Source organism: Hyaena hyaena, unplaced genomic scaffold (genome assembly GCF_003009895.1).
Source record: "Hyaena hyaena isolate Hyena2069 unplaced genomic scaffold, ASM300989v1 scaffold_868, whole genome shotgun sequence".
Classification (NCBI taxonomy): Eukaryota; Metazoa; Chordata; class Mammalia; order Carnivora; family Hyaenidae; genus Hyaena; species Hyaena hyaena.
The window spans coordinates 789,726-806,695 of NW_024081496.1; the positions used below are offsets into that span (position 1 = coordinate 789,726).

Here is a 16,970-nt window from a genome sequence, read left to right on the forward strand (position 1 = left end):
TAAATATAGATATTAAACATTTATCAGTCATGTATTTTCCGTAAGCTAAAACTATTCCTAACTAGCTATAACTTCTCCCATTAACCCCCTTCCATTTTTTTTTTTCCTTCTTTGGTGAAATAGCAACTATTTGTTACATATTAATCTAGGCAGATTCAGTATGAGCAACTTTACACGCATAATCTTTTTTAAAACTCAACAAAAACTCTATGAAGAAAGTACATTTATTCCCAATGAAAAACTGAAGAAGCTGATCAACAACTTTGACCAACACAATAGGTGAACAGTAGGGCAAAATAACCAGTAAATTTCTAATTACTAACCTGTTTCTTTCCTGTCAGAATCTGTTACTTCTGTTGCTTGCTCTTCAGGAAACGACACAACAGGGTCACAGATCACACCCTGGACTAATCAAATTCAGGAACTGTTAACATGTCTCAAATGCTCAATTTTATCTACTAATATTATATGATAATTTGTGTTTTATAAGATGAAAATTGTATGTGTATGTGAGATAATAGCCACATTCTTATTATTTTTTAATCCACATTCTTAGGGCACCTGGGTGGCTCAGTTGGTTAAGTGGTGACTTCGGTGCAGGTCATGATCTTGTGGTTTGTGGGTCTGAGCCCCGCGTTGGGCTCTGTGCTGACAGCTCAGAGCCTGGAGCCTGCTTTGGATTCTGTGTCTCTCTCTCTGCCCTCCTCTGCTCATACTCATTCTCTCCCTCTCTCAAAAATAAATGAAGGAACATTAAGAAAAATTTAAATCCACATTCTTATTCTGAAAGTTTCTTATACCACACGTATTAAGGAGCAGCAGCAGCAGCAGCACCTGAAGTCTTACTACAAATGCAAAATTGCGGGCTCTGCCACGGGTCTACCGAGTCAGCCCGTGTTTTAATATGACTCTCCAGTGCACACTAAATGTAGACAGAGATTCTTTAGAATAGTTTCAAGGCATAAAAGCTTTCCCCTCTGAGACCTGCTGGTGAAAAGTAAAACCTTTCAGGTGCTGCATCACGGAAATGCCTTTGGACTCTGAGTCATTTGCTGTCTGGTGCTCATCCTTAAGTTTTCTACAAGTCTCAAAATAGTGTAAGAGAAAGTACTCAGACCGTGTGATGTGGTATGACTCTGCAATAAATAGGGTGTTTAAGCAGAATGAATCATAAGTGTGATTTACAGAAGAAGGAGAGACTCATGTATATTGCTTTAATATTGGAAAAAGAGGTTTTGAGATACATCGAGATTTCTTTAAATCAGGTAAAAACCATTTGCCTTTAACGTCAAATGTTTTTTTTTAAATGTTTATTTAAATGTTTATTTTTGAGAGAGAGAGAAAGGGAGAGTGCAAGCAGGGGAGGAACAAAGAGAGAGGGAGGCACAGAATCCAAAGCAGGCTCCAGGTTCTGAGCTGTCAGCACAAAGCCTGACGTGGGGCTCGAACCCATGAACTGTGAGGTCATGAAATGAGCCAAAGTTGGATGCTTAACTGCCTGAGCCACCCAGGCGTACCTAACACAGAAAGGTTTCTGATGTGACACTGAGACATCAACCCTAGTTCATATCATTTTTCTTGACAGATATTATTACTGTAGTGAATTGAAATGGTAAGTGATAACCAAAGAAGGGAACCAAAGAGATCTCTCTTTCTATAAAGAGTATTTTCAGCTCACCTCCAACACAGCTTTCATGCACAAATTTATTAGAGAATAAATTCTCTGATGTTAGCGTGTCAGGGTCCCATCACCATAACCTTCTTTGGCACTTGTGGTCATATGAATGACATGGTTTGACTTCTCTCCTGAGGAACTAGTAGAGGCTAGGAAGGGACAAACTTCCTGGATTGGAGAGCTGGAGGCACCAGCGAGGACTGCCTCCTGCGTCCCTGACCATCCTTCCTCAGTTTCCTTTGTAGCCTCCAGTCTTGTCCCATCCCTTACAGCTGGGTCAGAATCTTCTTCTCACTTTACTCACCTGTCTTCAGAAACTACTGCAGGCCTACATGCCAGTTTGATTTGATGACTTTATTCTAAGCCCATCTCCTGCGGGCCAGAACTGCAGCTCCAAACTGTCTATTTCCACTACCCCCCCACCCTGAATTGAACCCAATATCATATTTTAAAAGCTATCCCCACGGGGCACCTGGGTGGCTTAGTCAGTTTAGCATCTGACTTCAGCTCAGGTCATGATCTCACGGTCTGTGGGTTTGAGCCCAGCATCAGGCTCTGTGCTGATAGCTCAGAGCCTGGAGCCTGAATCGGATTCTGTGTCCCTCCCCTCCTTTCTTTGCCCCTCCCCCTCTCATGCTCTGTCTTGCACTATCTCCCCAAAATAAATAAATGATAAAATAAATAAATCAAAGCTATCCCTGCAGCATTTTCCATCTTTGTAAATAATAACTCCATTTACCCTGATGTTCAAATTTGAAATTAATAGTTATCCTAGAAGCCTCCAACAAAACATAATGTTATTTTAAGAATTAAATACTTTTTTTGTATCAAGAGTCAATTCATCAACCAATTGTTGATTTTGTTGACTTTTTTAGGTCTAGCTTTCCTCATGTTCTTAAATTTAAGTTTTAAGCTCCTCTTGAGAGGGAATTTCTGGTTTTTCACATTTTTCTTATTCTTTCTGTCTCTGTAGTATCTTCCCTTTCCATCCAGCTATTTTGTGCTTCTCTCTATGAGCCCTCTGAGACTTCCAGTACAGAAAAAAGTCTTTCTTTTTAAAGTTTATGTATTTACTTTGAGAGAGAGAGAGAGTGAGAGAGTGAGCATGTGCACAAGCAGGGGAGGGGCAGGGAGAAGGAGAGAGAGAATCCCAAGCAGTCTCCAGGTTCAGTCCAGAGCCTGACCCAGGGCTCTATCCCATGACCCTGGGATCATGACCTGAGCCGATATCAAGAAATCAGATGCTTAACCAATTGAGCCACCCAGGTGCCCCCAGACAAAAGTCTTATATTGCTGGCTCAAATCCCATGCTGTCAGTGGGGTAGAAAATAAATCAAAATAAGAAATGAGTGGTAGCTTCTCCTGGGCCCAGACTGCAAGCCTTTCTCTTTCTCCTCTGGCCTCTGAAGATTGCTATGTGCCACAATCTAGAGTGGGCAGCATCACAGCTTTTTCTAGCCTCCTTTCATAATTGGGAACCCCTGCTTAGGTCAAGTTCAAAGAAGTGGATGGAGTTCTAGTCTCCCACCATTTTAACAAATGTTTCTATTTGAGAATATTTTTTATATTTACCAAAATCTGCTAAGATAGTATAGAAATCTCATATGTCCCACCATCCAATTTTCCCAATGATTAAAATCATACATTAGATGTTATATTTGTCATCACTAGTGAATCAATATTGATGTATTTCTGTCAGCCGAAGTCTATACTTCATCTAGATTTCCTTACTTTTTACCTATTGTCATTTCTCTGTTCTAGGATCCAACCCAGGATCCCACATGGCATTTACTGGTCGTGTCCTCTTGACTTCTACTTGCCTGTGACAGTTCATAGGGTCCTACAAGTCTTAGTCACCCTACTGAAATTGAGCTCTTCTTAGCTGTCCCTGACTATTTCTGGACCAGAGCTCAAAAGGCCCATGGCTTCAATGTTCATATATTGTTATATGTTATTACCCCCTTTTCTGGCCCATATAGATATTCACTTTGTTTACAAAAGAAGGCATATCTTTCTAATTGAAAAATGTATTGTTGTTTCAGGTATTTAAAACCCAGGGGCACCTGGGTGGCTCAGTCAGTTAAGCGCTGGCTCAGGTCATGATTTCTCTGTTTTTGGGTTCAAGCCCTGCATTGGGCTCTGTGCTGACAGCTGGGAGCCTGACGCCTCTTTGGATTCTGTGTCTCTCTCTCGGCCCCTCACCACTCACTCTCTATCTGTCTCTCTCTCTCAAGTAAACCTTAATTTTTTTTTTAAACCTGAAACTATAGTAAGAACTGGAAAATGTTCCCTCCTCATTTCTAGTTGGTCACCAATTCCTTTAGATTTCTAGATCATCTCTCTGTAATTCTTTCTTCTCCTATTACCTCTGCCTTACTTGAGACTCTTGTCATTCTTTACTATTTTGATACTTGCCTTTTTATCTAATATTTACTTTATGTCTACTCTGAGCTAGTCTCTGTTAAGCAATCTGTACACATTCTCTCATGCAAACCTTATTACAAACCTAAGTGGTACATGGTAATATTTTCACTTCCCAAATGAAAACCAGAAGTTCAGAGAAGTTAGGTGACTTGTCCAAAGTCACAGAGCTACTCAGAATGGCCAAGATAGGATCTAAACCCTATGTCATCCCAGAGCCAAAGCTCTTAAACAGTATACCATATTATGTACTCAGGCCTTACACCATATATCTAAAAGATTTTTCTGCCTCTAGGCATATATATCCCCAACCCATTCCCCATATGATGCTTGAAACATCTCTCTATAAAGGCATCTCCATAGTCAAAACCCTTCAACAATTCCCAAAGTTTAAGATTAAGTCCAAATTCCACAGTAGCAGCACACAGTACACCCATTTATTGGGCCTCTCATCTTTCGGACGCCTCATTCCAACTATTGGTACTTGTCAGTGGTTCTCAATCCATCACTTACCAAGTAAATGAATGAAAAAGCATTCTTAAAACCACATACTGAATTGATGTTCAGATAGGCTTATACAGGAGTGGAGGTGAAAAATAAATATGAGAACATGACAAGAGGGAATTATTATTTATATTTCTCTCTTTTTGAATGCATGTTTTTGGCTATACCCATCCCATCCACTCTATGTGTATTTACAAGAAATGTTTCTCATGTAACAAAAGATTTGTAATTTAACAACACTTTTTAAAGCAAGAAGTGAAACTCTGTAGCCCGAAACAGCATTGTAGATATTCTGTTTCTCAGAGTAAATATTATTCTACTGCTTTTGCTACATCTTGACTCACCTGAAATAATACTTAAAAAAGACCTCAAAGACACTGAAACTACCTAATTGGAAGGGGGATTGTTTTGAATTGGTCCACAAAACACTCAATAAACAGTCCTAACATTCAACTCTCTGTGAGCACCTATGATGTTTTATCTCCAATATACTATTGACAATACTTTTCGTCTCCTATGGCTTCGAGAATGATGAGAGGAAATTAATGTCCCCACTATCAACGTATTAAAATTTAAGCAACATGTAAAGCCCAAGGATCCTTGGGTACAAATGCTAGCAAACAGAAAATATTGTAATGCAGCATGGGGGGCAGGCATTATTTAAAGTCTCACTGATTTCTCTGATGATGGGTTATTTTCCATATGCTGAATGTGTAATGTTTTTAATATTTACAACACAGTTCTTTTAAATTAAATATGTATCAATTCCTTCCACAAGACCAAATGTACCAGAAGACTTAAGATCCAAATTTTTGAAAAAGGTTTACCAAATAAGTGATCAAACAGAATTGAGGAAGTGGGATGCTGAGGTTCACTGGCCATGATTACAGGGACACCATGGGCTTTCCCTTAGGAAGCATCCATATAAATTACTAAAGACGTATTCATATAATATTTTGAAGGTATTTAACTTGAACATATATAGTAGCATGAAATAGGTTAATTAAGAGATAACATTACTTTAAAACCATCTCATTTGATTTCTCTTAGTAGGCATTTTTACCCAGTAAAAAGCTAATTCTTAAGCTAATCTCTTCAACCTAGTTATTTTATGTATCCTGAATGCATGTTTCCATTTCAAATCCATATAGCTTTTAATTCATAGATTGTACTAACACAAAGGCTTTTAATCTCATAGTTTGTCCAACTGATCTCAAAGTTTGCTTTAGTGAAGTTTCAAAAACACTCACTAAAGGCCTGCTTGCATGGAGAAGTGTACATGATTTATTGTAAATCTATTACAAATAGCCACTGAAACATTTGTAATTGAATTGTTCAAAGTAATTAACTGTAGTCAAAGTAGTTTCAAAATGCCTGGCAGAAATAGCAATGGAAGCCTTCCCCCCAATTGTGCCTGGCTTTTAACTACTGTTATCCTTCTAAGTAATATTCTTTTGGTCATAGTTGTGAACATGGTCACCATTTCATTGAGGAACATAAATTCTGATTTTTTTTTTTAACGTGTGAAGAAATGTCTTTAGTATGAATTGGGAAGAAAAGCCAACCTTAAAAAATAGGACATACCAATAGCTTTATTTCTGAATGTGTGAAAAATCCTTAGATGCTCTTTATATTCATACTCTTTAAAAAAATGGAAATACTGGGGAAATTAGGACATATTTTACTGTTCAAAGTACCATTAATTCTACCATTAAATGTTTAAAATGAAGTGGTCTTTCTTAATCATCTGTCTTTTTCTCCCCCTAGTCATGGTTCAGTGAGACAGAACATTCCTACAAGTGTTGGTGAATGGAAAGGGCAGATTTTGATTGCCGGGATTGCTGACAGTGCTAAGGGGCTTATTTTAATAGGGACTTAGCAAATTTCAAACATGATCATGATTATTTCTCAACCATGAAACAATGTCCATTTTAATTATTCCACAATTCTAACTAGTTTTAATTAGCTGTTTAGAAATCATTAAGTAAATTGACAGATATAATTTGTTTTAAGTTGTAAGACTATTAGCTGCAACTCAAACACCATGCTGTGAAAATTAATTAAAGAAAACCGCATTTAAAATGGAATCGGAAGGACAGCAGGGGGAGCGCTCATGCCTTACAACTAGTCTTCAGTTGCAGACCCAAAGGAAGAGACACACCTTGCCCATCCCTCAACTCAGCCAATAAAAGACCACTACACTTCAAACTCCCAGTTTAAGCCAGTGGACTCTTTATTTATCACAGCACTCCCAACTCTTGGTTTTTCTCTGTAAAAGAGAACTCCTCTCCTTTTCTCTGGTCTTCGACGTTTTTGCCTTAGCTTGCTTGTCCTGAATGCCAGTTCTCTGTTATTCACGAATTAACATATTTTTAAAATAACTGACAGTTTTATGTTTAAGGTTAACAACACCAGTACAAGCTGCTCAGGGAAACCTCAGCTTTATGGACATTGTGTAATCCATTTCTCACAGCCATGATTAAGCCATGTTTCTTGATCCTGACTTGACTACTTATGACACAGAACAATCACAGAATTAGAGCAAAAAAGAACAAGGCCAATGTATAAAATATGGTTCTAACTCAGGAAAATTTGAGTTGGCAAGCTTATCTGGCACATTAGCGGCACTACCAATCTAAAGGGATCTCAAACAAACATTTTTCTTCCTTCTGAGTACATCTACTGCTGCTTAGTAAAGTTTAAAATTCTATAAATATTTAGTAAATATATATCTAATTTCTCTAGGAAGACATAAAGCTTCCATATTTATTCGAAAGTTGAAAATAAGTTTCTGCTGGTGGGTTTTCCTAGCTTTCATGTTTGAAAGTGGGTTTTAAATGGAATGAATTATAAAAATGACATGAAATAAAAACCCAATTAAATACCTCAACACATACACACAGACACAGACTCATATAGTGAAGCCCTAGGTCTATTTATCCCACAAAAGAACAAAATATTAAACTTGGATTCTCAATATCACTCAAAATTCACTATCTTAATAAAAATTGCACATTCTTAAGCAATATTCATAAAAAGATAAAAGAAACAACACTCCTACACATGTGGTGGTCTTCCAAATTTGTGAAAAGCCCAGGTCAATCTAGGAAATCAGTTTCAATGCATCACAAGGAACCTCTGTGATGGAATAACCTTCCCTAAATAGTCTTGTGACTCAGAAAATACAAGAAGTCATCAAACTGTCAGAACAGACTTCAAAACAAAGTCATTTTTCTCAAGAACATGATTTAATTTGAACCCTGAGAGCAGTTATTCATTTTTTTTTCTGTGCCTATAGACACTGACCTGCATGCCAAGATGATTTTGCTGATTAAATCACAGAGACTTTCTGTTTTTACATGAAGATTCTTCCAGCTTGGAGAGAAGGTTCTGGGTTAGGGGTGACCTAGTTTCATGCTGCAGAATGTGTCGCCTCTAGCAAGATTAGTATTTTCCATTTTTTTTCCCCTCTCCTGTTACAGTATTTTCACTTTAGAGTTGCTCTTTTTTATTCTTATAACTAAAAAGTCTGGCTTCAAAATGAGAGGCATACAAGTTATGTGATGATATTTTAAAAAGCCTACTGTACTGCAATTAAAAAGCAGTTAAAATATGCATCTTGCTTTTCTCTTTTTAGAGTTTCCAAACTAGTTATTACTGTTTTAATTTTGCCAACTACTCAGGAGAATTCCCAGGGAACCCCTAATTCTTCTATAGGCTCTTTTTTTAATATGTAAGCAGCCTAGGGTTAGTAAGATACAAATTTGTATTTAAGTATGCTTCATGAAGCTTGCAATATTGAGGGCATTCTGTCTTGAAGGCAGGGCAAAAGACAAGAACACTAGATTTCAGATTTTACAATTTCACAGACCAGTAAAATTTCAAAGGAGTATTCTGGCAGACATTTCCCAAGTTAAGTTTGACAAGCAATGAGATTTATAAAGAACAAATCTTATTTAAAAAGTCTACCAAACCAATACATATACTACACCATCATTTCACAATAAGGCAGTTCATTTTAACACAGAGAAGGAGGCAGGAAAGAAAGAAGAGGAAAAGGAAAAAAGAAAAGAAATAAGGGGAAAAAGGGGAGAAAGGAGGAAAGAAAAGGGTTGGAGTAAGGTAAAGGAAGGAAAGAACAGTCACTTTAGTTAAATAAATTTCACGAAAAATTAATACTTTTTTAAATGGTCTGTTTCACCATCAATGGTACAGACTTGCATTGGGAAACAACTCACTGAGACCTCTGTCAATGATGTAATTTCATTTTTGTTTTGCTTCTGAGAAAAGAACGTGATCTGAAAACATAGAGGACAAGGTCTTTACTATTATCCATTGACATAGATTCTTTCCTTGGTTTTGCACAACTCAGTGTGATCATGAATAAATCATTCAACTTTCAGAGACTTAATTCCACAGAATGCTGCACGATGGTCAGAATAAATATATGTGCCACTTACCCTTTAAGAATAAGCAAACACTGAATTCAATGAGTATTTGTTACTGACCTAAAACACTGATAATGTGTATGTTAAAATGCTCTGGAATCTATTCATGTTGATCAGATTTGGGGAAAGTGTGGCCAGTTATGAAGGAAGTTTGGGTTGAATCGCAACACTATTCTAGGAAGAAAGAAGAGCTAACATAAAGCCCATGATATAGCATACATAAGAACACCTTGGGGAAATCATAAGGCTTTTGGCTTGGCTAGAGTATAGGCCTGGGGTCTGAGATAAAGCTGGAGAGTAAGTAGGAGTAGAACAGGAAAGGTCTGTAGAGTAACAATCCTATCTTCTGGGGGGAGCAAGAAACCACTGCAGGGTTTTTTAAGCAGGAGACAGAAGTTGACCAGATAGATCTACAAGGATCAAAAGATGGTAGGCTTGCATCACATAAATTCCAGGTTAATCTTCACATCCTTGCCCAAGGATTACTCGTGTGGGCTATATCCTTGATGCGCAGCAACACTGATCAAGAACTTCCCAATTCTAGGCACTAGTAGGAGCACTTTACATAGATCATTTCATTTATTCCTTCCAAAGCCCTTTTAGTAAACACCAATTTTATTTCCTTTTGTAAGTGAAGATGCTGAGCTCTAAGAATCTAAGAACCTTGTTTATGGTCCTACATATAGCACGGGGAATGGGATTCCAACTTAGACATCAGATTCCAGAGGCCAAGTTTATCACCATTGATTGTTTCTCAGCTGAGCAAGAGAAGGAGCTCTCAATAAGCACATGGAATGACTATACCCCAGCCTTCCTGACATGGACCACAATCATTTAGAGCTTTGAGAGCTGGTCTTTTCCCTCTAGGAAAATTGCCTTCTGAACCTTTCTAAAGAGATTACAGCTATACTTTAAGAAACAAACAAAACGCAAACTTTCTGATAACATATATGAAACTGTGTTACATTCTTTACGTAATTTCAATATTCTATACTACAGCTTAATCCACGTTTTATTCTTTTCTTGGCAGAAATGAAAAACATCTGGACACCAGTTCTTTAAACAATGCCAGGCAGCTTGAGGATCATTACATTTCCCCTCAATCATTTTCTCCATCATGCTGCAAATGTCAATTCCATTAGTCTTTTCAAAACCTAATTCTATGCAAGGAAAGCAAAAACAACGCTTTGAAAATCTATTACGAACACATCTGATGTCCTGTAATTAAAACCATCCTAATTGATTTCTTAGATCCATATAAGTCATCTGACAAAATTCATCAAATAAAATTGTATAAGATTTAAACACATTTTACAGAGTAACTTTTCTATTACTTTTCTTCCTTGGTTTTTTTTTTCCCTTTAAATACTTATCATTCCCTGACAATGTGCTAAATACCGATTGTTTATAGCCTCTCTTCCTGCTAGAATATAAGCACCTAAGGACATGGACTTCGTCTTGTTTTCTCTTGTATTAACAGAATTTCAGATAAGGCCCAGCACATAGTGGGCATTCACTAAATATTTGTTGAATTAATAAATGAGTAGATTTATAAATGAACATATTTTCATATGTGGAAGAGTCTGAGTTATACATATCCCTCAAATAAATCCAGAATTCACTCATCTGAATATAAGTGAAAATTACTATATAAAAACATTGACCAATTCATCATAGGGGGTATCTTGCAAAGAGGAGGTGTTACAATGACATTAATATAGGTAGAATAAAAGCCAGAGACTGAGTCATGAGGGTAAAAAGGAGATTAAAGAAGGTAAGCAGGCTGTCCGTTCACATGACAAGGTGAGGATCTGATAGCAAGAGGTCTCAACTAAAGGAAAGCTCCAGAGGTATTATTCATCAGGCCACCTGATAGCCAAGGAGTCCCCTTATTGGAACCGTTTGGAAGCCCTGTTGAGCCAGGAACCTGGGAAGGCTAAGTTCCACCCCTGTCTGCTTTCTCTATGAAGGTGCAGGAAGCATTAGCATAAGTAATAAAAGAAGGCTCTGATAACTAACTCTAAGATAGGTAGATAATAGATAGATGATTGATAGATAGATAGATAGATAAAATGGAAAGGTTGTATTATCTGATTAACCATTCTTTAAAGCAGGTGCTCAATCCTTCTCTGATGCCCTGAAATCTCCATAGCTCTTCTTTAAACAGAACTCTTAGCCAATTTCCTTGTCTCCTTTTCCATTAGCAATGTTAATCCTCACAACCTCCACTAGTACCCCTTTCCCACCTCTTTACCATCCCCAAAGTTTATTTAGCACTTACTATGCACCTCACACTGTATTAAGTACTCAGATTAGTGAAGTTAATGGCATCATTTCCTACTCACAGGAATGATAAGGGAGGCAAGTAGGGGCAAGTAAATGCCAGATGCCAAGGGAGCTTAAACACAAGGAGGGCAAGAGGTGGTAAAAGGTGACTGTATCTATGGAGCCAATAAAGAATTTATGAGTGTCCTTATAATCTGGTGCAATTTCTCCATGTTTTGGGTTCCACAGTAATTTGAGTGAACATCCTCTGGCCTCTGCCACTCCCCACTCATCCCCACACCACACACACAATGCCGTTAGGGCATCTGTCTTGAATTCTACTCACTGGTGTACCCATTTTTGCCAGGCACTCTCCTCTCCCACTCATTTGATGACTGCCTTAAAAGCAGGGCTCTTTTCTTTTCTTTCTATTCTGATCAGCATTGCCTGTAAGGTTTTCACAAAGAAGGGACTGATCAGGGGCTAATCAGATTTGGTGTTCCACCGAATGACTCTGATTGTGGGGACATCCATTCAAGAGTTGTCCTACTTCATAAACGTCAAGGAAGTTGTCAGAATGGAAAAGACATTAGCACCTTTTACCAACAGTCACAGAGGATGAATAAAGGGTTTAGAATTCTAGCTCTAGATTCTAACGCAAGAAAAAAAATACTACAGGTTCACCTTGGGGAGCAATGGCACATTTCTGCATCTTGCAGGTAGTGACTTCTTTACTACCTCTATGCCTAATTTACAATTCTTTCAGAAGTCCTTACATATAGTTCTCTGAATTAAAGGTTTCAAGTGAAAAGCATATTACAAATATCTGAGTCTACTATTTGGTTTTGTCTTCTATCTTTAAGTCATTATGTCAATGACTATGACATTGAAGAATATAGGTTTTTTAGTATTGCCAAACTCTAGTAGTTTTATCTAGCACAAACAATGGGGTAGTGACAAAATTTATTCTACTTTCTTTCTTTTAAATTTATTTTTGAGACAGAGAGAGAGCATGAGTGGGGGAGGGGCAGAGAGAGAGGGAGACACAAAATCTGAAACAGGCTCCAGGCTCTGAGCTGCCAGCACAGAACCCGACGCGGGGATCCAACCCATGAACTGTGAGATCATGACCTGAGCCGAAGTCAGACACCTAACCGACTGAGCCACCCAGGAGTCCAAATTTTATTCTATTTTCATCTATTTACCCATTAAAACTAACCCACCAATTTAATACTGGATCATTCTAGTTCCAATTAATCCTATCATTTAAAAATAATAACATAACTTTAAGTATTTGAAGGATTCAAATATCTAGTCCAGTGATTTTTCAAACTGTAGATCACAAGTGATTAATTATGTAATTGCTTCAGTGAGTTGAAATATGAAAATGAAATACGATAGGATAAAAATCAGAATAGGTAGAAAAATGTTTCAAGGAAGTTTTGTTTGAGCTGTGCTGGTAGTTGGGTATATAGTGGTATTTACTGCATAAGTGGGATAAAATATATTAGGCAGAGTTCTAAGAGAGTCCACAAATTCTTCATCCCTCTGATGTACATGCATGCCTAATTCTTGGGACTGTGAATATGATGGACATTACTCTCATAATTAGGTTATGTTGATTTTCAGAGAGGGAGATCATCTGGGTGGGCCTGATCTAATTATATGAGTCCTCTGAGAGCAGACAGCTTTCCTGTCTACCCCAGAAGAGGTAGTCAGAGATTCAGATGAGAAGGACCTGAAACACAGTTACAGGTTTGAAGATGGAGGAGACCACATGGCAAAGAATGAGAGTGGCCTCCAAAGCTGAATGTGGCCCTCACCTGACAGCCAGCAAAGAAATAGGAACTTCAGTCCTACAACTGCAAGGAACTATATTCTGCCAGGAAGAACGAATGTGGGAGCATTTCTTTCCATAGTAGAGCCTCCAGATGAGAACTCAGCCCACCTAGCACCTTGATCCTAGCCTTGTAATTCATTGAGCAGAGAACCAAGCCATGCTATGTAGATTTCTGACCTATGTAACTGTGGGCTGATAAGTGGGTATTGTTTTAAAGAGCTGTGTTTGTGGTAATGTGTTTCACAGCAATCAAAAACCGACAGAGAACTTTGTATAGTCAGTTACGGTAATAAAAAGAGAATGTGAGCAAAAAAGATACTTTGAAAGACACTGACCTGATCTAAATCTTTCATTCTATAGATTCAAAAAATTAAGGCCCAGAGATGGCAAATAACTGTGCAAAATTATACAGTTAGTGAAAGAAGCAGGGCAGAAAATGTTCTTTCCTTACATGGTCCTGAAATCATGATTACTTTCCTTTTCATTTATCTGCAAATTCATATATTTTACATCATGGAGAACAGCTTTTCCCTTACTTATTAAAAAACAATGAACTGCTATTATACTTCTTAAAAGAAAGGCTAATTGTCTTATAAAAAGTGAGTTTATGCTGTCATTTTTGCTGCTATATTAGGTTTAATATGTTTCTATTGTTAGGAATAATTGAGGGCCTGAATCTATCGTCTATATAAAAAGACTACAATATCTCTTTCCTAGAGTTCTCACAACAGGAAATAGATGTTCATGAAGGACAACAAACTGTGAATGCAAAACAAGTTTCTACAGAAGCCACTGTACCGCCCACCTACTAAAAGATCTTTAAGTAACTTCAAAATTTTCTAGTTTTTTTTAAATTTTAAAATTCTTTAATTCCCAGAATCATCACTTGAAATTAAATACAGTATTTCACTTAAATGCAGTACTGCTTCCGTTGCAAAAGTTAAATGTAGTACTCAACTTGGCCACATGAGGGCTCCGAGGTTTTTTTTCAGTTGTGTAAACCATAAATTGAGACATTGAAATATTTCTTTCAATGAAAGGGCACATTGGCTGGTGGATGGGTTAGTTGGCATGGTGTCCTTAAAATGAGATTATCTGAGAATTGAAGTAAAAATATGACTCCACTGTATTACCCATAGAAACTCCTTTTGCTCACCTCTGCAGGTATCCTGAGTAACACAGAAGCTGATTCTGAAGTGTCACAAGAGAAGGTTAATCTCATTTGCAGAGTCTGCTATCTCTTACTCATGGCTCCTTAACTTCTTTCAGGCTCTATCCCTCATCTACAAAAATAAAGAGTACAACACCTACCTAACAATCTTCACTTGTGCCTGGTACATGGCATTACCAATTAGTGGTGGTTTTAGTTGTTGCTATTAACATATTTACTAAGGATACTGAAATATACTTGTTTTGTGAAATAATTTCTCAATACAGGTGATTACACAGTTGCTAATATTTCAGCCTTGAAAATAATAGCTGTGTGTCCAAATTAGTAGAATCGTTATATGAACATATTAAGTTTATAATTCAGATATCTGTTTTAACATAATAGGCATACCATTGGCATTATGAATCAAATTGTTGAAAATCCAATAATTATTCACCAGTGGTAGGGCTATTTAAAATAATGCACAGTTCATCCTTCTGCAATCTAAACTCACCATTTAGACTTCTATTTTCTAGGCTTATCTCCTTATTCATGTGGCCAAGCTGGTCATTGTTTCTCCCTCATTTTCTTATCTTTAAGGAGGACTGAAGTTATACAATAAGCTTTACTTTATGAAGGCGAAATACTGTTTCTTCTTAACCAGTTAATAAGTCAGAGAAGCAATAGAAGGTGGTGGACATGCTGAAGGATGGGAGGAGAGAACACTGGAAACAGAGAGGCTGTAAACTTTATGGGCTTTTCTAGTTGACTGGTTTTTAGAAACATGCTACTGTAAATTTTTCAAATAGAAACATTGCACTTGTTGGCACTGTCTGATATCAATTCTTGTTACTTGACTATTGATATCTTCAAAGACGCCATGTCTGCTATCTCTTGAAAAATAAGGCTTGAACTTCTTCATCTGAGAATAGGGCACCTGAGAATAGATACGGGCAAAGGACATAGAATAGTAGAAAGGGAAAGCATGGTTTCAGTGGCCATATCCTGAAATAGTACTAGCCCTACATGGAAGCAAGCATGTCTTTCAGCTTGAAGGATACAACCAAAGACACAGGAAAAGGACTTGACAACGTCACACCGAAAATTGACGTGGGAGTAGAAATAGAAATCTGGTCTCCTGGTTGTGATCTCTAAATAAGAGCCCTGAAGTATCTGAGAACATTTTTTCAAACATCCCATACTGGGGTGGTTAGGGTGGTGTATACCAAATAAATGTGACCCCTTTGATATAAATTTGGTAAAACCATTAAGCCATAGTCTCTACTTTTAAGGCTTTGGGATATGACCGAATATCTCTAAAATGAAAAGATAAAGGCCAAGCATCCATCTCCTCTTCCTGGTAAGATTTATCTCCCCTATGCATGATCCTCTACCATATATGATAGCTTGAGCAATTTTTGTCTCAAATAGACCTAAGACACCAAAAATAGTTATTGTTAGAAAGCAAGACCAAAGTCATAATGGACAAAATTGGTATATAAAAGCTGATAATTCAACTTATTTAGATTACTTAAAATCCCAATTAAAGTTCAAAATTACAGGACATTATTTTATCTAGGAAAAAAGGCGCATAATGCCTGCAAGACTCTATCCACAGCTTACTAATTTCTTAGAGAATGGGTTCTATATGGGATTCAATCCCTCCAAAATTAATACCATGCAAGGTCAATGCAGAACTACATTCCAATTTGTCTACCCTCAACCTCTGTTTTCTTAGTGGCTTTGTTAGTTACAGGGTGACATCATCCACTGTCTTAACAACCTGACAGAACAGGGTCAGAGACCTGAGAGCCTGGAGGGAAAATGAAAAAAAACAAAAACAAGCAAAAAATGGCGCCGGCTGAAAATGGCAAAAATGAAAATGGTAGCACTTAAACATTGGAAAACCATATATACATAAAATTAACTCCTCTCCAGCTAGGCTATAGAAGGCCCTTAAACCTGCTCTCTTATTTAAATCTGTTGAAGGTTTTCAGTGGTTTTCAACTTCCATCTCTGATGGAAATGACCACACAAACCATCAGAAGGATATATGCATCATATAAGCAAGTGCAGACCCATGCATTCACAGTGCTGTTTAGACACACCTATTCACATGCATAAAGTGTCTGGTGCTCACCAATGGTGTAGAACCTCTTCAGTTCACTCCTCCGAGAAGGATGCTTCTGGGTATTGGCTGCATTGTTCTGCTCTTCTTCAATGATGGGGGTCTTGGGTGCGGGGGGCTTAGTCGCTTGCGGCATTTGCTTTCCTGCACCAGCCAAAGGGTTGAACCCTGGAGCGGTGATATCCACTGACTGGGACTTTTTCTTCAACCTACAAGTAAAGAATACCACAGGCTGTGATTACTGACCCAGGAGATACTGGTTTCAACTTTATCTTCATCACAACTCTTTTTTCAACAACTGAGTTAATATTTGGCCCTGAAACATAGAAAGAGTTATTCAGAAATTACAGACCTTCCCTATAGTATTTTAAATTTTTCAAATATTTGTGAAACTAGTTGGGGAAAAGAAATCTACTTAACCATTTTTAAAGGTTTCATTAAAAGGTATGAGAATATAGATGCGAAAGGGCTTATTTTTCCTAATAGCAAGCTAAAATGTGGTGTTGGACAGAGATAATGCATGTGGCTATTGCTTTTAG

The 16,970-nt window shown here is 37.6% G+C and overlaps 1 protein-coding gene across 2 annotated transcripts in view; it reads right to left on the bottom strand.

Moving 5' to 3' along the window:
* The window catches only part of OXR1 (oxidation resistance 1), a 226,609-nt gene extending 209,969 nt beyond the window's left edge, over window positions 1-16,640 (bottom strand). For both annotated transcript variants that reach the window (XM_039220132.1, XM_039220126.1), the window contains exon 1: window positions 16,444-16,640. In XM_039220132.1, the coding sequence (XP_039076063.1) occupies window positions 16,444-16,567 (124 nt within the window). In that variant the 5' untranslated portion in view covers window positions 16,568-16,640. The remainder of the gene's footprint in view (window positions 1-16,443) is intronic.
* Between the last annotated feature and the right edge of the window lie 330 nt (window positions 16,641-16,970).